General features: G+C 43.1%; 1 protein-coding gene across 1 annotated transcript; it reads right to left on the bottom strand.

Moving 5' to 3' along the window:
* Nucleotides 1–5581: 5581 nt before the first annotated feature.
* On the bottom strand, nt 5582–12399 carry mcm3 (minichromosome maintenance complex component 3; the record flags this gene model as incomplete). The annotated part of the gene is made up of 17 exons (XM_080832689.1): nt 5582–5885; nt 6021–6102; nt 6405–6493; nt 6623–6732; nt 6863–7003; nt 7232–7382; nt 7696–7819; nt 8059–8233; nt 8471–8679; nt 9116–9247; nt 9465–9618; nt 9855–9963; nt 10191–10429; nt 10723–10853; nt 11116–11324; nt 11665–11777; nt 12325–12399. The coding sequence occupies 17 exons, from the start codon at nt 12397–12399 to the stop codon at nt 5687–5689; spliced, it is 2442 nt and encodes an 813-aa protein (XP_080688815.1). The 3' UTR covers nt 5582–5686.
* Nucleotides 12400–22504: the final 10105 nt, after the last annotated feature.

Genomic DNA, 22504 nt, shown 5'->3' with positions numbered 1-22504 from the left:
AGATTAATAGTCCCCCTGAACAGTGACAGGTTGCCCTCCAGCCACTGCACAGCAGCTTCCATGTGTGCAACAATCTTTGGGGTCTGGGTTAGGACGGGAAATGTATTTAAAAAAAGAGTTTAGTAGATTTCACATTATCCCAGGGAACTCCCATATCCCACCATACCCTGACAGGTTACCTTACCTGCACACATGGTCGTTTGCAAGGAGGGGGGGACTCCTCCATCAGGGCCTCCACCCCCAGGCCCACAATCAGGCCCTCCAGCAAGCCCCACTGGCCCACCATCAGGCCCACCATCAGGCCCCCCAGCAAGCCCCACAGGCCCCCCAGCAGGCCCCCCAGCAGGCCCACCATCAGGCCCACCATCAGGCCCACCAACAGGCCCCCCAGCAAGCCCCACAGGCCCCCCAGCAGGCCCCCCAGCAGGCCCACCATCAGGCCCACCATCAGGCCCACCAACAGGCCCACCAACAGGCCCCCCAGCAAGCCCCACAGGCCCACCATCAGGCCCCCCAGCAAGCCCCACAGGCCCCCCAGCAGGCCCAACATCAGGCCCACCATCAGGCCCCCCAGCAGGCCCACCATCAGGCCCACCATCAGGCCCACCAGCAGGCCCACCATCAGGCCCACCATCAGGCCCACCAGCAGGCCCACCATCAGGCCCATCATCAGGCCCACCAGCAGGCCCACCATCAGGCCCACCATCAGGCCCACCAGCAGGCCCACCATCAGGCCCACCATCAGGCCCCCCAGCAAGCCCCACAGGCCCACCATCAGGCCCCCCATCAAAGGCGCAAGACAGCAGACACTACCTGCTCTCTGTGTGGCCTGCACCTGAAGAAGCGCAATCTGCGGGTGCACATGCAGCGCAAACACATGCCTGTCAGGGAGGATATTACCGCCACTCACTATCTCCCTGCACAGTGCATTGATGGTAAAAATGGTGTCTTCGCTGTGGCTAAATCATTCTGCACCCCGTGCCTGCCAGTCCATGTCCGCAAAAGGACTTGGGGGGCACAGCAGGGGTGCAGTTGTGAGGTTGATATCTGCCGACTCAACTCTGAGTGTGCTGACCGTTCAAACCTGATGGCCTTTGAATGCTACCACCTCAGGTCCCTGGCATACTGCCCTCCAGGACACGGTACAGCCACTTTGAGTGAAGGCAGCCTTGATGTCATGGTTCAGCAGAGGTGGTTTGGCATGGACAAAAAGAGGCTCTGTACTGCAAGGCAGGCAGAGGCAGCAGAGGCAGGAGTCCCACTGTCATGTATAGTAACTGTGTGTGGCCCTAGTCAGAAGAGGTTCGTGTCTGTGTATGAACCTCATATTTCATATTACAGCCGACTGGGTAGAGTCATGGTCACATATGACTGTAAACACTTAAGCTGGCACTGTCCGTGCGCAAAGGCACGAATGTCCTGTGTGCACAAATTTATAGCTAAATGGCACCTCTTCTCCACTGAACCCTCCCTGTTCAAAAAAACCCGGAGCACGGAGGAAAGCATATCCACCTCATGCCTTGATTCAGTGGACGAAGAAGAAGCTGGCAGCCTGGATGGTTGTTTGTACCCTCCAGAGGGGAAAGCTTTAAAACGTCTGCTGGAATACTTGCTGGAAAGGAAAAGAATTCCCAGCGAGGTTCCTTCAGATGTCCTGAAGGCCGGGGGCTTCCCACAAACACTTCTGCCAGGAGAGGCAGTTTGTGAGGAATGCAGAATACCTCTCAGTGAGCCAGTGCGCATCACATCTAAAGCAAAAATTCTCACCATCACCGATGTGTTTGAGGGTAAATATACACACACACAATCCAGTAACAATAGGCTAAACCACAATCTGGAGAAAATCACAGAAAAGACGGTAAGCACTGAGGCAAAGATCTGATTGTGGTGTCAAATATTTAACTTTTCATAAAATCCTCCCTGTTGTGATTTACACACCCTATCTCAACCTTAAGAGTAAGACTTATTTTGTTGGCTGTCAATGATTGTCTTATTGAAATGTAGTTCTGAATGGTAGTTGTATAAAGAATAAGTGAATGAATACCGTATAATAAGATAAAATGTGCAGTTTGCAAAGTAAGGCAAGGCAATTGTGCAACTCAATGTGCTTTACATAACAGGAAAGACATTCACTCAACAATGCTCTGAATCGTTTATTTTAGTTATTTCATCTAATTCATATCGATCGGCCAGTTACATCAGGACACCACATATCAGAGACTACCAAGTCCAGCTTTGCGCTCGCTGTTCTGCCAGTGTTATAATCGCCCAGATGTGCTGCCAATACAGTCATCAAGAAAGTCATCGTTGAATACTCAAACTCCGCGTAGTGACTGAGATCGCAAGAATTGATCATGTGCAAAGTTAACAATAATCAACTATTTATCGTTGATAGCTATGCTAGTTACTATCTACGTCCTCCACTGGATTTTATGTTAGCTAACCGGAGCCTAAAATAAGGCCTACAGTATTCTGGTTGACCTGAACAATAAACAACAAACCAAGTGGATTGGATATATAAAAAGTCGTATGGATAACCTTTATTCACATACACATATTTCCCACAAACAAGCTTGCCGTAACCGATCTAGCATGGGAACCGCTGCTCTCTGACTCAAAAGCGCTGCGAGAAGTCCGGCACATGCGCAGAACTGCGAGAAGTTCAGCACATGCGCATAACACATGGAACGTAGCACATGGATATGGATGTGGATGTCCCCGCCCCGTCCCGCAGGCTGCATCCAGAGCCCCCTCCTAGCCAATCATATCCCGTATATGCTCACGTCTACAGAGCGGCAAACTCAAAAAAAAAAAACATGGCTGCCAAACTCCGTAGATGGTCGTATTTGTACCTTCAAGTTGGTTGTTTGACTTTTTTTTGGTAAGATTTTTTAAAAGTTACCGAGAAATAGACACTGTACAATGTAAAAACCCCTTTATTGTAACTGAGAAATACGTATCATAGGATTTGCGAGGTGTCTGAGCACACTGTCTAATGATGGGTTAGGGTTAGCATGCTACTACTCACAGGGTAAAAGCTTACTAATGACGTGATTGGTTTGTTGACCTGTCAATCTCACTATAACGTCTCCGTTATCAACAGAACCCCATGCGCCAAACTCCTCCTCCACCGTCCGTTGCATCAACGCAACAATGTGAGTCGGGCGTTAGTGTACGATGTCGCGAAAATCCACGTAGGCCGTTAAGATACGTCGTTATCGGGAAACGAGGCCCTGTTGTGTTTGTTATTTGATGGGTTTGTAGTGTAGAATGTTTGTGCTTGTAAATTTGGTTTTAGTGTTCTAGTTTCAAACGTTTCTTGTTTCCTCTGTGTTAATGTTGATGTTTGGCGTTAATGTAGAGAAACGTTGGTACACTTGTTCGTTGGTAGGCTACTAGTAACTAGTAAACTTGATTTTTCATGTGATATTTCTTTTGCTTGTCTGCTAAAAAAGATATGATCAATTATATCTAAGTAGTTCATAATGTCCACAATTAGATCATAAACACAAAGGTTACTTTTCTTCTGCCTAACCAATTTATTCAAGTTACCATTCAACAAAAACATCTAATTTCAGTTCTTATTTTTATCCTGAGCCTGGAAAACAACTGTTACAATGGATAATTGGTAATTCACACAAACACACAAAAAACACCTCTTCTAAAGATACCTAGTAACTTTATATCCTTTATCTTAGAAGTATTCAAATTATTGGCAGTGAGATCAAATTTTACAAATATACACATGTGTTTTAATTTGTCTTCACAAATATTATATGCATATGACGATTTTGAAGTATGACTGTCTAATTTGTAATCTTGGCCAAACACCATTTGAGACAATGCGATTTTACTGCGTGGGTACAGCTGGTTATATGTTTGTCTAGATACCACAATAACATTAAAAGCCACCAAGTCTTAAAATGTGTCATTTGTTAGAGCGTTGTTTAAAGATAATGACATAAATTACGTGTCTTAACCATGCAAAACGATTTAGGCAGATTAGCTTCAGACTGGAGAGGCGCACAGGTTGTAAAATGTCCTCGACTACGTGAGATCCCTAAACTATTTAGTATGTATCAGTTGCGATGCATAGGCGTACTGTATGCTCGAAGGCTTCCGATGTAATGCTCATATTGTGGACGTTATTCAATGTCTATGCCCCTGCTTGAACAAAAACGGGGTCAAAGACATGCTGATGCGATTTCCTGTACGATGACAGCAAATCTGAAACCACCTCAATGGAAAGGTTAAAAATCCCTCCAAGTCTGAATCACCAAGCCATCACCACTTATGGGCAATCCCTGTGCATTTGGCATTAAGGTTTTGCTTTTAGGTAGAAAGAGAAATATGAGAAGAATTGTTCAGAAAGGTCAGGGTCTTTGGTACCATATAAACAACTGTTAAGCGGTTAAGGGGTTGTGATAACTTTCAAATTGAGATGCAACACTGGGAATTTACTGTTGCTATATTCCAGAGTTTAAGAAGATGTTTCTCAACACTGAGAAGACTTGCAAAATTACACCAGTTGACCTGGTCGGCTCGGCTGCAGTCGACCTTCGCTGGTTGAGGACTGTGCGCCATTTCGAGATACGCTTTTTGCCAAACGCCTACTCGAGATATGACTAGTGAAAAACTCAACACGGCTAAAACTGCTACGGTTTGCTGCTGTACACCAAGCAACGCGAAGCTTTGCATTCAAGAACACGCTGATGGTTATCAACTACTGTGCACTCTCCTTTGAAAACAGTCATAGTTACGAACATCGAGGAACATCCTCCCACGTTGACCTACTCGGTGCCTTAAGTCTACCTCCGCAGACCAACGCCAAATAAGATGGGGTTCAAAAATCGTTGCTTTTCACAAACCAGTTCCCGCGTATGCCTGATGCGCGTGAGAAGCTGTTGAGACTCAAGTAGCTATTTCTGCAGACCGCCAGCAGTTGGGCCTACCAAGCCAGAAGTTGTCTGCAATGTGCGCGCCTGATTTGAAGTCAAGGTCGTACTAGCGGTTAAAGTGATCTTCAAATCCCGAAGCCATGTTAAAAACCTATCAAGAATCATTATGAGCAGAGATTACTATAACCTAATGTAAAATAGCTGTTCAGAATAAACAAGTCACATTCCACAAAGAAAAGACATCTGCCTTCCACATCAAGAAAAGAAGACACCTCACCCTTAGTGAATACAACATATTATTTATTTGTCCTTCCAGCAAAACAGCCAATTGCTGCTCTCTTTTTAAAAAGGACTTTAAGAATGAAATCAAAAATAAAGTATTTACAAGACAACCATCCTTCCTTGAAAGAAATCATGTAAAAACAGACCAGAATCCTACATGATGCAGCCTTGCTGTTTCCCTGTAGCAGATTTCTAATCAGAACATGAGTTGTGGAATGGAAACATACCATATGGATTCATGATGCCTAATCTGAGCTCAATTCAGATGCTGTTTAACCTAAAATAGAAACCACCAGAGCAAGTCATAACAGCTATAAAAGGTCTTCAAACATAAAATACAGGTTAAAAAGTTTAAAAAGTAAAACTGAAGAGTCAAATGTGGCAGCTTTTCTTTCGGCATAGGTTAAACTGTGACAAACTCAGATTAGACCAAATGAGGCCTGCGGAGCTAAAGAGAGCTCTTTCCTCTCCACAATCGTCTTCGCCTCCTCCTCCTCTCGTAGGTCTTAGATGAGGAAGATAATGTCATCAGTGACCATGACCTGGTTGTCATCCTGCATGCGGGAGAGGCTGGCGCGCACCTCACCGGGGGTGAATGGCCCTGCAGGGCTCTTAGCAATGCCCTCCAGCATGGAATTCATGCCAACCGACTGGGCGTGGCCCACACGGAACACCTCCAGCAGAGCCGCCTTAAACGCCTTCAGCCTGGAGACACACATCACATAAATATTGATCTGAATGTATTACATTACCAAAGCTTTATCTGCCACTTGCAGTAGTTATGCCAACACTTGCCAGTGACAAATAGTGTCATCCTGAATTTAGAATCCATCGTCTTACCTGTCCGGTGAGACCTCAGTCTGGCCGTTCTCTGGTGGCGTCTCCATTGGCTCCTCGGCTGGCCTGGGAGCAGGGGAGTGGACTACCAGAGATAAACATGAGAAAATAGGCATTTAGAATGACTTTATATTCAAGACATCATACCATATCTCACGTATATCTCTTTTTACAGCTATTCACTCTGCTCATGGATCCAGTTTCTACTCTAAGAATACTGAAATACATTTAATTATTTATCATATTATAGATGTTGGTTTGCTTATTTCAAGAAGTCACCTATAACGCTATACAAAGACCAGTCTGCCTTGTTCTACAGGCATGGCTGGTAAAGGAATTGAGGAGCGGTAGCTGAGGCTTGGAGAAGTGCGCTGCTGTGTCACGTACTTTGTGGAACTTGTCCCTCTGTGGTGAAGTCATAGGGGTCATAAGGCTCACTGCCCTGAGAGGGCCTGCGCTCCTCAGAACGACGACCCCTGGTGGCCAATGGAGGAAGGAGAACAGCAAGACATGAGCGCACACATTCACACAGGAAAATAAAGTAGCATGAGTAATCACACACACACACACACACACACACAAACACAATGGATGACAGGCCTTACCTCTTGTGTGGTGGCCGTGGCGTATCCTCCACATCTTCATCCTCCTCCTCATCCTCAGTACCAGTGTCATGTCCCTCGGCCCTTGAACGCTTCTTCTCCTTCTCCAGGACCTGAAGACAAGAACAGGTCATTCAACCTTCACATGCCAACAAATACGAAATAGGGAGAGAACAAAGAGATTCACAAACAAGCCCTCAAGTCCTCCATAGGCCAACAGAGAGGGGTGATGAGGCTGCCCACCTTCTTGAAGTAGGCGAACTGGACCAGCTCCACGGCCACTTCTGTGTCCTCCAGCTCCACAAGTTTGCTCATGCGGCACTTGGCGTGAGCCGTTGACAGACGGATCAGAGTCTCCAGCGATCGGGCCGTCACTGGGGACGTCTGAGAGAGGGGACAAGAGGACAGTTACACTCGGTCTCTAGGCATGTACAGTATGTCAGGATAAAAAAAAAACATCTATTCATTCACACATACCATAGATCTGAGCCCAAAGAGTACCATAAAGAAAGTTTCTATTCATAGATCTGTACAAGTGCATTATATTTTAGATGCACATGTGAGGCTGTGTGTGTGTGTGTATGTGTGTGTGTCCAGATGGCATCTGCTTACCCTGGCGATGTCTGAGCCCATCTGCTCTTGGCTGCGGAGCCTGGAATACTCCTCCGCGATGTGACTGGCTGCCTCAGTGGTCAGCACTGGGGTGATCGCCTTGGCAACGTGAATGTACTTCTTCATGAACTCCTTGCTCACTATCCTGTCCCTGGGCCAACACAAAGGAGAACAGTACGTTTGTAGTCAACTTGGTTAGAATGTGACCAGCTCACAAACACACTCTTATAGAGGAGCAAAGCTTTTCTATGCTCAGTGGAAATATATATTTTTTATGTATGTATGAATACTAAACAGAAATATCTTTGCGTTGGGATAGCCTAGGGCTAAGCCAAACATCTGTGTGTATTTGCCGGTGTATGAGTTTTTCGAGACAGCAAGCCGGTGTGCTCAAATGAGTTATACTACATATGCAAAAATAAAGATGTTTTTGGAGAAAGAGTTTTGTGACACATATCGCTTACCTGCGTCTCTTGCCGTGCAGCAGGTTGTTGTGCTTCTCGTAGATCTGCATTTCCTCCTGCTCCTCCTGAGCTATGTCTGGGTCCTCCGTGGCCAGCACGTCCACAGAGCCACCGAATGGCATCACTGCAACATGCACAACAACAAAGTCATGCAACATACAGATGTATGTATACACTTACGGTATATCCATATGAAGGTAAACAAACATGCACAATACACTGACAACTAATCATACACATAAATGTGGCACGTGCATTCCCTCCCTATCAGCAGTCACACAGCAATGCTATCAGGAAAGATGTCACACTCAAACACACACAAACACACACACAAATCCCATTGTAGCACAGAGTCCGACGTACCGCCTCCGTCCTGTTCTTTGGGGTCTCGGTAGCGGTGCATGCGCAGCACATGCTCGGAGATAACACGGTCCTGCTCCGCGTCCATCGTGTCCAGCATGATGAAGAGCAGGTCGAATCGGGAGAGCAGAGAGTCCTGCAGACCAATGTTCTCCATAGGAGTCTTATACTGATCATACTGCAAGAGGGCACCAATAGAGAAAAGATGTTAACCGCAACACAAAACTTGCTTTTGACTGTGGTAAGTGTATTACCCTGACATGCACTTATAGCCGGCAAAGCCATGGGTAGTGGTAAATGCTTGGATCTAGATCTGGCAAGGGTTGTTCATAGACTTATGTGGGCAAAGAGGGTCTTCTATGGTTTTGAGATTACCAATCTAGATGAAGTGCAGGAGGCGATGAGTGTCGCTTACCCTGCCGTAGACGGGGTTGGCAGCTGCCAGCACGCTACAGCGGGCATTCAGCCTAGCGTGAATGCCAGCCTTAGCGATCGTGACTCGACCCTGCTCCATGACCTCATGGATGGCCGTTCGATCCATGTCGGACATCTTGTCAAACTCGTCGATGCAGACCACTCCCCTGTCCGCCAGCACCATGGCGCCCGCTTCTAGGACACGCTCACCTGAGGGAGGAAGAGGAGAGGAACCCAGGGAACTCAGATCACTTCACCTCTCCTTTCATTCTACACTGCCATGACAGACCACATATCCCTAGAGGCTGCAGGTACTATAACCAAATAAAACTGTACCTAAAACTGTACCTGAACTGAGTTTGGTAATCACCTAAGTATGTAAATGAAGTGAGTGTAAGTAAAGTACATGCTAAGTAAATGTAAGTATAGCTTCGGTGAATTCAAATATAGCATGTGTCAAGATGGCCATTAGTGAGACGTATAGTTCACTAAAGCAGAAAAAGTAGCTCTGCTGCTTGTGCAGAGCTGTGAGTCTGTGGTCTCAGCATCACAATCCTGTAATCTAACGATTATTCAACGGACTGCACCCATGTCTCTCCAAAACGTTTCATCTGACAACCAAGCCACTGATTATGGGGGGCAGTACCCGTTTCCTGGTCGGTGGTGACGGCTGCGGTGAGCCCCACGCCGGATGAGCCTCGGCCCGTGGTGGGGATGGCCCGCGGTGCGGTGTGCAGAACGTAACGCAGCAGCTGGGACTTGGCCACTGACGGGTCACCTTGAGAGACCAGAGAGAAGCAGAGAGGGAAAGATTAGGAAGGTCACTACAAACACAAACAGGCCAAAGAAGTAGAAGCCAACTGAAGTTGGGTCTCAACCGTGGCAATAAATTATTTAATTTCTGCAAAGAGTGTTCCACGCAAATAGAATCGTCGAAAATTAAATGGATACTGAGCAAATCCCAAACATGTAAATCCTTATCTTGCTGGACATACCGATGAGCAGGACATTGATGTCTCCGCGAAGACGTGAGCCGTTTTCCAGAACCTTCTCCACCCCACCCAACAGCATGCACAAGATGGCTTTCTTGATGAAGTCGTGGCCATGGATACTGGGAGCCAACGAACGAGCCAGTTGATCAAACACATTCTGCAGAAAGGACAGTGTGCAGAAAAAAGAGTAAAGGGAGGAGAACAGACAAAAACAGAGACAGAAAGTATTGAATTAGTAAAAAATTCAATACATTTCTTTAATACAGTTAGTAACTTCTTAGACCTCTTTGATCTCACTCAGTCAGTTATGGGCAATCATTCGGCTCACAATTTCACTCTGAAAAGAACAGACTCGTATTGTTGTAAGTGACAGTAAACACTGCTGCTCTTCACCTTAGAGCGGGACTTGCTGAAGGACTTGATCTTCAACACGTCATCGGCGGAGAAGTATGGCACGGCCTCTTTGCTTAGCTGCTTCACCTGGCTCGCAATCATGATGGTCCTGATTCAAGAAGAGAAAAAAAGTCACTCAAGTTAAGACACATTGTGCCAAAATGTCTACACAGATCCTTCACATGACCAAATGAAACGCTGAATGCCAGCATAACAAAAAAAAAATCCCTTTCTTGTTTATTTTTTCCTACAGCCTCTGAAGGATATGCATTGAGAATTATGAAATGAACAGTACCTTATCAGGTTGGAAAGCTAGAAGAGAATGCTTTTGCTTACCTGAAGGTACCGGAGGTGAAGCCACCGTGCTTGCCAGGCAGGCAGCGGTAGGTACCGATGATCTGCACTCGGTCCCCGGGCTTCACCATGTCCACCAGGTCGTTGTCCAGGATGATGTCCACAGAGCGGGGCAGCTGGCCGGCTGGAGCCTTCTCTGGCATCTCCTGCACTGTGACTGTCTGATGGTCCTTATAGATGGACAGACCAAACTCTGTTTCCAGAGGGTTGTTCTCCTCGTCCTGTGGATGGGTGGAAGCGGTGGGAGGAAGGCAGGGTTAGGGCTGTGTATGGGAGGGTAGGGATCAAGGTACTGGATGAGGATAGTCAGACAGTCAAAACACATAGCATAAAGAAACAGACAGAGAATCTGATTAAGAGATGGCTTGAGAAAGATAGCAAAGAGAACATGCACACGTCTGATTGTATTTGGAACTTGTAAGGCAAGCTAATGTTTTGGCTTCTTGTGTCAGAGCCTACAGTGCTGGTTTAAGGCAAAATGCCTCTTTAATAGACACCTTATTACAATGCATACCTTAGTAGGGTAGATGGCACTTGAGGGAAAAGCATCTAGTGAAGTCATGTCGGTGTATTTGCGCTCTATCGTTTTCTTGGTCGTGGGGCAGTAGTGCACGCTGCGGACCACCTTGGGGCGCACCAGGGAACCTACAGAGACGGAAAGCAGACAACTCTTGGATCAAAAAGAACCAAAGAAATTACACATTTTCCATTCTGTACAACATTTGACGTACTTCACTACTTTGGTTGGGTACAGGGGCATTGAAGTACACCTTGTATTAAACACCTGGATCTGACGGTTAGGGTACCACTCCTATTACAATGTCGCAACCGCTTAATAGTATTTGTGCCTTGAGGCCTAGAACTTTTAGGGCTACATGGTGAGCAAGCGGTGGAACACGGGACTCACATTTGGTGAGGATGCCCTCCACACACACCATGCTGCCCAGCAGGCGGGAGGTGAGGGTGCGAGGAGTCACGTGCTTGCTGCCAAAACTGCCCTCGAGGCCCACAAAGAACTCCTCATGCTGTTTGGCGTAGGTGGCATCCACAGACGCCACCAGGTCCTTCAGCGCACGCTGGAAGGCAAGGAGCTCCTCGAAGGCGTTGTTCATCAGCCTGCAAAGGATCAGAACATTAGCGAAGTCCCTTGTGTGCAAAACTCAATTCCTTCTGAGTAATCAGTCTTTTAAGATTATAATTCTTTCACGGTTTGTGCTTGCCAACTAGAAAGAACTGAACTGGACTTTTTTACTGTGCTATAAATCCCATGAACCTTTTGTCATCGATGTAAACTGAATATGTCTATTATCAATTAGAAAATGGACAGAGTTTAAAAGCATAGTCGTGAATTCAACATTTTAAAGTATTGCCCATGCATTCATTGACCAACCTCTAATACAATTCAGCATAGGAAGTAGTGACGCCCATCTCAAACAAGAAAAGCCGCCTCACTCACCTGGCAGCACGCGCCTCGTTACGCCGCCGGAGGTCGTTGATGTTCACGATAAGGCGAAACTTGTTTTCGCTGATCATGTCCCGCACCTTGCTCTGGTAGATGCCCTGATCTTGCTAGATTAATTGACGTTAAGAAAATACATTAAACTAGCCAATATCAACGTTCAGTCACATGCGAACATCAAACTGAACTGGCCTAAAATAACTAACGTCAGTTGTTTATGAAGTAACGTGAAACGGCATTTAGTTATTTCGACATAATCATGCTCCAACCGCTGTTATTAACACGCTATAAGTAGTCAAGTAACATTATAGACACAACAACGTTACTTAGAATAAACATAACGACAAATAGCAACTTCACTAACGACTTTACACAGGCTACCGTTAACCCATTGTTCTGTTCTAGCTAACTTGTGCTAGTTGGCTAATACTGCCTGCTGCACAGTCGCCACAATACAAATTCACACAAAAGTTATGGTTTGCTGGATAAGTCATGATAAAATAAGCAGATTGTTATAACGAAACGTGTCTGGTTAGCACAGCTTGTGTATTTTGGTTAGTTTAGCACGCTGGTTCAAACCAATCCATGAATGATAGTGTACTAGTTTACTTGGACAATACTCCTTCTGAACAGCAACATCAAATAATGAATACTTACATCATCATCAAGAAAATCGAGATAGTCCCTTTGAGCTTCCCTCATCGCTTGGTCGTCGACTACTTCAGCAGCCATTTTGTTAAAGTTAATGAAAAATGTGGTTGTTTAAAAGCAAAATAGATCCTGTTGTCCCTGAATCTACTCCGAAAGCATTTCTTTCTAAAATGTGCTAAACTTTTCGCGCCACACAGCACCCACGTGGTTGGTATATGTCGTTTAATTGGTTAGTACGCTGAATGCAATTAGCATATTCGGCGCGTTCTTTTTTGTGACCAATAGAAAATCACAGCATAGAAGTTCCCCCGCCTCTTTTCAATAATTCCCGCGAAAATGCATGCGCTGAAGCGAAGGTAAAGGGCTGCTCTGCAATAAATGTTAGCACACTCTTGGAAGAAAGTATGCAGAGCCCGTGTGATAAATTCTATGGTATGATAGCTTGAGTGTTTTGTTTTTTTTAACTTCTGCTAGGGAATACCATAGACATGTATAGAACCCTATACCCTAACCCTATACATGTGAATACTACGAATGTTTAGATACTATAGCATTTATATTAGGCCGAAGACAAACAGGCTAACAAACCGGAAGTGTTCAGGCTGTGACTGGCTTTGCTGTAGTATTTCAGTATTCCACACAACCACTGTGGTTCTGAACCAGCCGGAACAGATACATTATGTTATGGTATATTATGAAAGTGAAGTGAAAGTCCTCTCTATGGCAGAGGTGGTGTAGACACACACACACTCTGAAATTAGCCTCTGCATTTAACCCATCCAGGGAGGTGACACACACACACCCAGTGGACCTGAGCTGCCAACTCTCCCGTTTTTCCCGGGTTTCTCCCGTTTTCTGATCCATCTCCCGCCGCCCTCCCGTTTTGTCCTATCACCCCGTAATCTCCCGTATTTCACGAGTTACAAATGTATTTTATTAATAATCAAATCAAAATGTGTGTCAATGTTCTAAAGTTGCCAGATCATGTATGAAACGCAAGCATGAGAGGCATAGCAAGCGTCAGCCAATCAAATTGCCTTTAACGCAAAGACAACACAGGCTCTAGCCAATCAGATCACGTTTATGGTCACGTCTCAAAAAGCTAAAAGAAAGCTGGCGGATCAAACTCCGTAGATGGTCGAATTTGTACCTAAAAGTAGTTTGTTTTACTTATATTTTTATAAAGTTACCGAGAAATAAACACTGTACAATGTAAAAACCCATTATTGTAACTGAAAAATACGTCTCAGAGGATTTGCGAGGTGTCTGGGTTTGCTATCACTCACTTTGAATGGGGATCCGTCAACCTTTACACAATAGCCTACCATTTTCAACCAATTTGTCAATCTTGCAAACCTAGATTCTATTGCGCAGTTGATCTTTCTGCGCAGGCCATTGCTTTTAAGTCACCTAACTGAGCGAAGATGTTTATAAGAATTAAGTACATTGTAGTTATCCTACTAATAAGATGTTTGCATAATAATAAATACAAAAAAAAAATTTGTTAATAAATACAGTTATTGTGTATTTATTTATATACTGAAGACTACAGCATATATAATAAATAAGTTGTCTATATACACTTATATGCACAACATCCCATAAAACCAACATTTGCCCCCCGGCCCTGCCCCTCCCGCCGCCGTCGCCGAAATCTCCCGGATTTTGCAACTCAAATGTTGGCAGGTATGCAGTGGACACTAACCCGGAGCAGTGGGCTGCCATTGGATAAAGACAGTTGTAAATGTTGTATTAGATGCCTTTTATAATCTTTATTCCCGGGGAGCAGTGATCGGGGTTAGGTGCCCTGCTCAAGGGCACTTCAGCCGTGGATGTGGGCATGGGAGAGCAGTGTCTACCACTTCCCCCGCCCACATTTTTCCTACTGGTCGGGGATCGAACCGGCCACGGTTTCCGGCCTGAAACCCTAACCAGTAGGCCACGGCTGCCCGTATCCCGTTATCCTTTCTTACCACACCTAAGGTATTGCAGGGATCTCTTTATTCAAATCATCTGCGAGATTTGTAATGTTGTGTTTCAGGTTGGTCAGATGTCTTTAGCAATTATAAAAGGCATCTAATACAACATTTACAACTGTCTTTATTCAATTTATATTACAGCCACGAGCAACAGTTTGCTTGCCAGCACATACTTCAAGTGTCCTGCTTGTTGTGGAATGTTGAATATTCGGTTGGCATACATGCAAATGAGATGAAGATCAGAATAATTTGTAATTAAGGGTACTCACGAGCTGAAATGAAAGTAATTAGAACTTTAAAATGGGGCTTATGTGGATGACAGGACATTACAGTATAGCTGTTTAAATGGTCATTTGTATCAGAGCCAACTGGAAAATGTTGTTATGTAGCAGGCATGCCATTCAGCCTACTCCAGAACCTGAAGTCTCATAGGGGGGCTGATTACTGTGAAGTAAAACAAATGATGTTCATAAAAGGCTCCATTGCTCTGTGTTTCTGCAGGAGGCACAGCTGCATCACATCTATGTAATTTCTCATTCTTACCTTCTCCTTCTTTTCACAAGGCCTAGATAAATCACCGCAGGCAGAATAAGCAAAATGAAGAAGACAGCAAGTCTAAAGATGTCCTCTATAATGGTAGTTAGTGATACACAGGGAAGAGGTATAGCCTACCCTCTTCCACAAAACACACTTTATTTAAATGATCCATAGTACACAGCAGATATAAAATGAAACAGAAATACAACAAATCAGAGACAGCTAAGGTTTTTACTTTTCTTTAATTATTAGCAGCCAGTCACGAAACATGTTATTACATTGTTGCTACAAATATCCTTTACATGAAACAATCATTTAGATTGTTCTGAGATATCAAGGATGGGTAGAGCAAAGATGTTTTTTAAATCACTGGTGCCAGAACTTGCAAGGTAAGCCACGTGGCATGTTGAGTTTCTCTGTTTGGTAATAGGAGCCGCTTAAACAACAAGGGTTTTATGCCAAAATGGATTTGTTTTATTAGCTGTTTGATGAGAATATTTGTAATAGTACACTTTACTTTTTATGGGAAAGGGTTTCCATCTCTCTATCTTATATCTATCTTCTATTTATCTTTTATCTATCTATCTTATATGTATCTATCCTATATGTATCTATCATATCTTTCTATCTTATATCTATCTGTTTTATATCTATCAATCTTATATCTATCTATCTTATCTATCTTTATATCTTATATCTATCTTATGGCCAGCAGTGTTTTCATTGTGGACGGATAAACAGTAGACAGTGCATGTCTGGTGTTCGTGTTATAATACAACCAAATTGAGGTAATTTCTTATTGGACTTAGAAGTGTTCTGTTGTTTTACCCTTTACCTTTATCTTCAGTTGAAAGTAAGGAGCATATGTTGCCAAAAGCCTTGCAACGGCCTATAGTGGGTTAACATTCATGTTTTTATTTGCAGGAAAAAAGCTAATGCAGAAAAAAGGCAAGTGAGAAGATTGTTGATACATTGAGGTTTTTATGCAGTTTTTGACAATAAGAAGGACTGGACATGCAAACAAATGAATACAAAATGAGCAAAAATGTAGAAGCAGTAGATGAAGTACACAGTAATGTTGTGAGACACCGAAACAATACATTGTAAGTCCAGAAGCATATCAATTGTAACAAAATACTACTTAGTGGTCCTTTAAATACAACAATCTGCATAATAAAGACTGGTGAAAATGTGTTGAAGAAAAACATAATCATAGGAAGTCACAAAACAAACACTACAAGTGTGGTGTGGTCAGGGCCGCTGACAGGTTTGGCTGGGCCCGGGACAAAATGCTCTCAATGCCCCCCCCCCCCCCCCCCCCAAAAAAAATCTAAAAATCTAAGTTTTTTTTTTTTGTTCCCAAAATTTTCAAACGCCGAAACACAACCACAGAATTCCCTTGTGCAGCTCCCAAACACATGACGTCGGGATAACAAGCCCATTTATTACGGATAAACCAAAAGGATTATTTACAACTTTAATTGGATAGGCTATGGATATGGACTGAGTGAAGTTATGGCTTTCAGAATCATACCACAATAAAACTCACGCTATTGTATTCACTTAGAGCTCATTAACTGCACATTTCATCGACCATTTTTCACTTGACCAAGGGGAATCATGTCAAGGGTACTTTTATTTATCGCCAGGCCCGCTGAACTAGAATGTTTGGGGAACAAGGCGGAGCCCATTCATCTGGCGAGTTTCAAGTTAACGGCAATCAGAAACTAAGTTACAGGCTACCCCAAAACGTCACGTTTATAACCCATTCGTTACATCCAACTCTATCTAAATGGCAATTTCACATGTTGCCATGCCACTGGCTTATTTTAAACCATGAGCCGCGTTACACTGGCTGTAATTCAGCTGACGGGATGATTCTCAAATCAATTCAGCCTGATTGGAGTGTGCAGCGCGTGCCTGCCTGAAACATTTGATTTGGACATGGGCCTATTTGCGGGGTAATGTGCATATTCTAAGATTCAATTATATATAGGCGTATGAAACACAGTGTGATAAAACCGTTGTGGTTATCAAATTATTCAATGCCCCCTGTCTGTCTGATATTGATCTCCGTGTGACTTGCTCATGTGGTGCTGCGCTTATATGTTTGACACGCCGCCTGTGCCTGTGTTACTTGACAACGGGACTAAGTTTGCCTGTCTTACCTGGCTCTGCTGCACAGCTGCCTTTACTGGTACCTGCAGCATCACCTGAGTCTTTTCTGAAATATTTATAAAGAGATCCCCTCAGGCTTTCGGCTTCTTCCTCTCTTTTTCGCCTTTCTTTCTTTTTCAGGGCTCCTGACTTGTGCATGTTGAATCGACTCGCTCACTGACCACTAATGGAATGATGTCGTCTTGTTTCTTCTCCAAAGACCAAACCATTTTGGCATAGGGGTGATAGGGGGTTATTGGCCGTTTTTTCAAGGGCAATGAAGGCAAACAATCTAGGAGTCATTAATTGAATGCAAATAAAGCACTTTTCTTCTCTAAATCAACACATTTTGAAGTATACATACAATAATTAATCCCAACTTCATGGGGGTCCAGTTATGGGCCCCCCCCCATTGCAGGGCCAGTCCAGGGCCCGGGACAACGTACCCGTTTGTCCCCCCTGTCGGCGGGCCTGGGTGTGGTATCCTACTTACTGTGTAGGACAGAGAGATAAACTGCTCCACCACCCGGTCCACAATCATAAAGCCCACCATCCTCAGTGGTGACATTAGAAATGTGCAGCGAACAGCCAATGTCTGGACTTATTTTCCCAGCTCTCTCTGTGTTGTCAGTTCTGACCTTCCCATAAGTCATCACATCAAATAGATTCCTCACTTGTGGGCTGCTGTAGGTCCATATAATTGAGGAGCAGTCTAGAAAATACATATCAGAACATGACAGGCTCACGTTCCTTCCTGTAGCGGTGTAAAAATGGAGGTCAGAGAACCCCCTCACACCTAAGAGAACAGAAGAGTTTATTTTAATGTTACAGAAACCTTTAATAAAGCCCATAAGTCCATATTTTATTGAATTTCATGCATTATTTATTCATTTTCTATTTTAAAAATGCCATGAGGTTGATGTCAACTGTTCATTTTTTTCACTTTAGTATTGCATTCAGCTCGGCATTTAAAAAGGTATGTCTTCTTTCTGTTGTTAGCATCTCTTACCAGTGAGGAAGGTAGCGGTGATGAAGAAAACCTGTGATATGAATTTTTCTTCATCCATAGCCATGACAATGTTTCTGCCGATTAAACAAACACAACATCCTTAAACTCTTTTGAACACCCAACTCCCCATACCCGTTCATTTAATGAGAACTTCCTCTTTGGGCTATACTCACCTAAAAAATGATGTAGATTTGTAGAGCATATGAACAAAGATAATTTTATTGGCAGTTCTCAAACAAAGAATAGCCTACATTTACAACACTATGAAAGAAAGTACAAATCCTGCAGGCACTACCTGTAGAGAGGTTTCCTTGGCTGCAGTGGTGGTGATGGTGTGATTATATACTTTTGCTGTGCAGCAAGGTGATAGAAATAAGTCAGTGTTCCTCTTCCTAATAACATATTGTTTCTTCCTCTTTTGAGAAAAAAGTTGAAGAAGTGGAAACGAAACAAAAATCACAAAAATAAAAATACAAACAGCAATGAAAGTAAAGTAAAGAAGTCTTAAGTGCAGCGCTGTAGATGATAAATTGCTATGGAATCCTGGATTCATGGCCCTGATGTTGCTTTATGCTTGATCTTCTCAAGAAGAACGCTTCTGTGACACATACACACTGTAGAGAGAGACAGACATTGCTAGAGCATCACATAACACAACTTGAATTTAAGTCAAACTGAAAATTGTTTCTAACTAGCTTTTCCTGTTCAGTCCTTTCAGATAGGGAAGTGCTCAGTGCCAACAGTTTGTCTTGAGGCTGCTGTCTTGCTCCTTCCTTATATCAGGAGATGAAGACGTTTTAAGACTTAAGAATATATAGTTGAATACACATCATTTCTGCTAAAGCTTTTGGAACTAATAATTTCTCTCTAAAATTATTGATATGCAGGTGCAGGGATGCCATTGTTTTTCTAAAGTTCTGGAGGATATGCCATTCTTTCACTGGATGTAAAGGTCAAGTAGACGCTCAGATCAAGCCCAAAGCAGAGACTGTGTCTGAACTCTGGCTGTTTTTAGCATATTGTTAATGTTAGCAGAGACGGTGCAGGAATATACTGTATATGAGAGACAGCCTACGTAAAGATAAGATGACTACAATAAGTATAGTCACATGAAGCTCACTTCTTTGAGCTAAAGTCATTTTCTGCTTTCCAGAATTGGTCACTCATTCTCCAGATCATGATGTGAAGTGAAGTGAACCTTCATACAGAACATGTATCTAGATCCCTAATGTTGGACTGTGCTTTCTGTCTTTCTGCTTCTTATTCTGATCATACTGCTGATCAGACAGAGAGCTATGTCAGACAATTTCAGCTCAATACAAAATACTCAGCTTCTAAGTGAAGTCATACACTCTACCAGGTCTTCAAACGTTATCTTTCTTAGAACTTGTGGTTTCTGCTGCTCTGATGGAGGAAGTGCTATGAATATTAGTTTTAACAGTCTGACCGTGGTGATAAACTGAAACTGGGCGACAACACTAATTATTTCCCATAAGTGTGATCAGTAATCAGCTAAACCATGGACACATTGTTTTGTTGTTTGCATATGGTAATCTATCAATAGAGCCCAGTAATAAGAAAATAATTGAACATGTATTATTTTAATATTTTACTGTGTAACAGAGTAAGAAGTATCAAAACTTAGTCGCAATCACAATACATTTTATATGGATGGCATGATCGTATATAACCTGGCCTTAGGTTCACAAGTATATTACGATATTTGTATGTTTATATGTGCATTTAGACCTGTATGAGGTAAATATTCCATCAGCTACTGTTACAAAAGTTAAATTTGAGGCAAAAGAATGGAGTTTTATGGTGGGCATTTGTTTGTGAGGAAGGTGTAATGTGCAGGCTTTGCCATGTTTGTGAGGAAGGTCTAATGTGCAGGCTTTTCCATGTTGGTCTAATGTGCCATGTTGGTCTAATGTGCAGGCTTTGCCATGTTGGTCTATAATGTGCAGGCTTTGCCATGTTGGTCTAATGTTCCATGTTGGTCTAATGTGCAGGCTTTGCCATGTTGGTCTGATGTGCAGGCTTTGGCATGTTGGTCGAATGCGCAGGCTTTGGTATGTTTCTTTGGTTGTATTGTTGTGCTCAGGGTGTTTTTTAAATCACATTCTTGTTGTTTCATGTGGTCATTTAAGGGTTCATCTATATTTGACTATATAAAACAGCAAGCCCAAGGGGTGTGTTTTTTCACTGCTGTTGTATGTTCTCTTGTTTTAGTTTTGTAACAACAGAGACATTTGAGTATGAAGCCTGAAGACTTTGTGTCTTTGCTAAGTAATAGCAAAGATTTGATAAATAATATATGTTTTTATTTATTACTGCAATAATTGATATTCTTTCAGCTTTTTTAACACCACACCAATGCTTACAACACTTTCTGCTCATGACCAGCACTGCCCTTTAGCGTATTTCATTCTTCACTGAAGAGACGGTGGATTGGTAAAGCATGTAACATAGCCCAAACAACCAAATTTCATGTTTTGTTTTTTGTTATATGTTTTGTTTTGCCTCTAGGCGCTACCCTGGTACTCGGCATACTAGTTAACCAGGGTACTGTTCTAGCTCGCTAAGCGGTTTAGCGAGCTAGATTCAAGGCTAAAAAAAAGGACGCCCCTTTATCGAGTTCGGCGAAGCAACTTCTGCTAAATTACCATAGTAACATATCGCTTAGCACTAACCTGCTCCAGGGCAGGCTAACCAAAGTTTAGCTGGCTAAACTTGCCACACCCACGCCAAAAGGAGGGATCCCATTGACAAGGAGTCATATTATAGTTTGATTAGCGTAGGAAGAGTTCTTTGCGATCGCCAAGAAGCTCAGTTTTTCCATCATGATGAGTTCTTGTATGAGCGCTACCGAACCACCCGACAAGGAATAATTCATTTTGAAGACCTTCTTGAGTCATTTATTGCATACACCACCGTCGAACATTGAATGTCTTCACTTTCTTGCGAGTGGTAGCCTTCATTTTTGTAATGTCGGCGATGCGCAGAACAAAGCACTCATAATTATATGACAGTGGTAGCCTATTAGTACAGTTGAGACATTGGTACAGTTGATAAACCCGAAATAACTTTCATGCGCAGCCTGAGACGTGATTTTTAGTTTGCACATGAATACTAACAATTTCTTTGATCCCAGGAAATTTTAGCACATAACCCATCTCCATTACGGAGATACTGGCGAAAGTTGTTTAAGATCTTGATTTTATGTCCCTTCTACAATCACGATGTTATTACAGTAACCATACGTCATCCACAAATGCAACTTACATTATTGCAAACGTATAGTTTTGCAAACGTGTCTAGTTTTTGTGCAGTAGTGAATAAAGTCTACCTCAGTCTACTTCACAGCATATCATTTTTGTAGAGAAGGTGGATGCATGATAAGAAGAGAGAAATAATACACACAATATATTTTCATTGCTTCAATTTATTGAATTTCTTATTAATACATTTACATTTAGTCATTTCGCAGACAGTTTTATTCAAAGCTATTTACAAGGAGATGTAAAACTACAATTACTAGGGAGGCGAAAGGGTTCGAACAAGCAATCTGTTGCATGCAATCCATGAGCTCTAACCGCTGCACCAGAGAGCGGCAGTGTTGAATTTTGACATGATTATGGTCTTGAATTCTTCATAACGTGTTCATGGTCATATCCTGCCTTAGCGGAGAAAAAAATTAGTCTTTTTCTTTGAGTTTAGACTATTGTATCGGGGGAAAAAATCATGGTTTTGGTGATCGACCTTTCGTGCCTTTTGAAGCAGGACGTGCACGCGCAATTTTTAGCTTGGGACAACTTAACTCGACGATTAAGTATTTTAGCGCACGTCTCCAGACCCGCTTGGCCTGTTCTCATTTAGCGAGCTATATTATCTCATGTCGCGAGCTAAATTAATTATCTTAGCTTCAGTTGTACGCCAAACAGGGCCCAAGCGGTAGACAGAATGGAAACATTTTACAACCTTAGGCCACAGTCGCGCAACCCTATGTGTTGCCGGTATTTTGGTCTCATTTTCTGACGTAGTAGGCTACTGCTGCTGGGAGGGAGGATATAGGATAGCCTACTACACCAGTTATGGTGGCCCAATGCACAGATTGAAAGCCTTGACAATCTGTGTACTCTTCTAGAGATGGTATTGGTTCAACTACTAGTACATTGAAGAACAGTTAGTTTTGCTGCAGTGGCTTTGAAGAGAATTACTTGGAACATTACCAGAAAAGGCACCAAGTCATAAATTGAGCTCATTATCAGAAAGCTCAAGTTCAAGATACATGCTCAACACTGAGAAAATGTATTAAAAAATTTACAAAACAAAAGAAATGCTCAGAGAACAGAGATGAGTCGGCTAAATCCTCCAGTCAACCATCTCAAATTCGTCAAAAATATTCTGTGCATTATCCTTGTAATGCATTGTAATTCATATTAAAGGTGTCTGAAATAACCAATCTGACAATTATTAGCAATTGTTATGTTCACCATCACAC

This window comes from Sprattus sprattus, assembly GCF_963457725.1.
Source record: "Sprattus sprattus genome assembly, chromosome: 2".
NCBI lineage: Eukaryota > Metazoa > Chordata > Actinopteri > Clupeiformes > Clupeidae > Sprattus > Sprattus sprattus.
The sequence above is the reverse complement of the archived record's forward strand: the minus strand, read 5'-3'. Positions and strand labels throughout refer to the sequence as shown.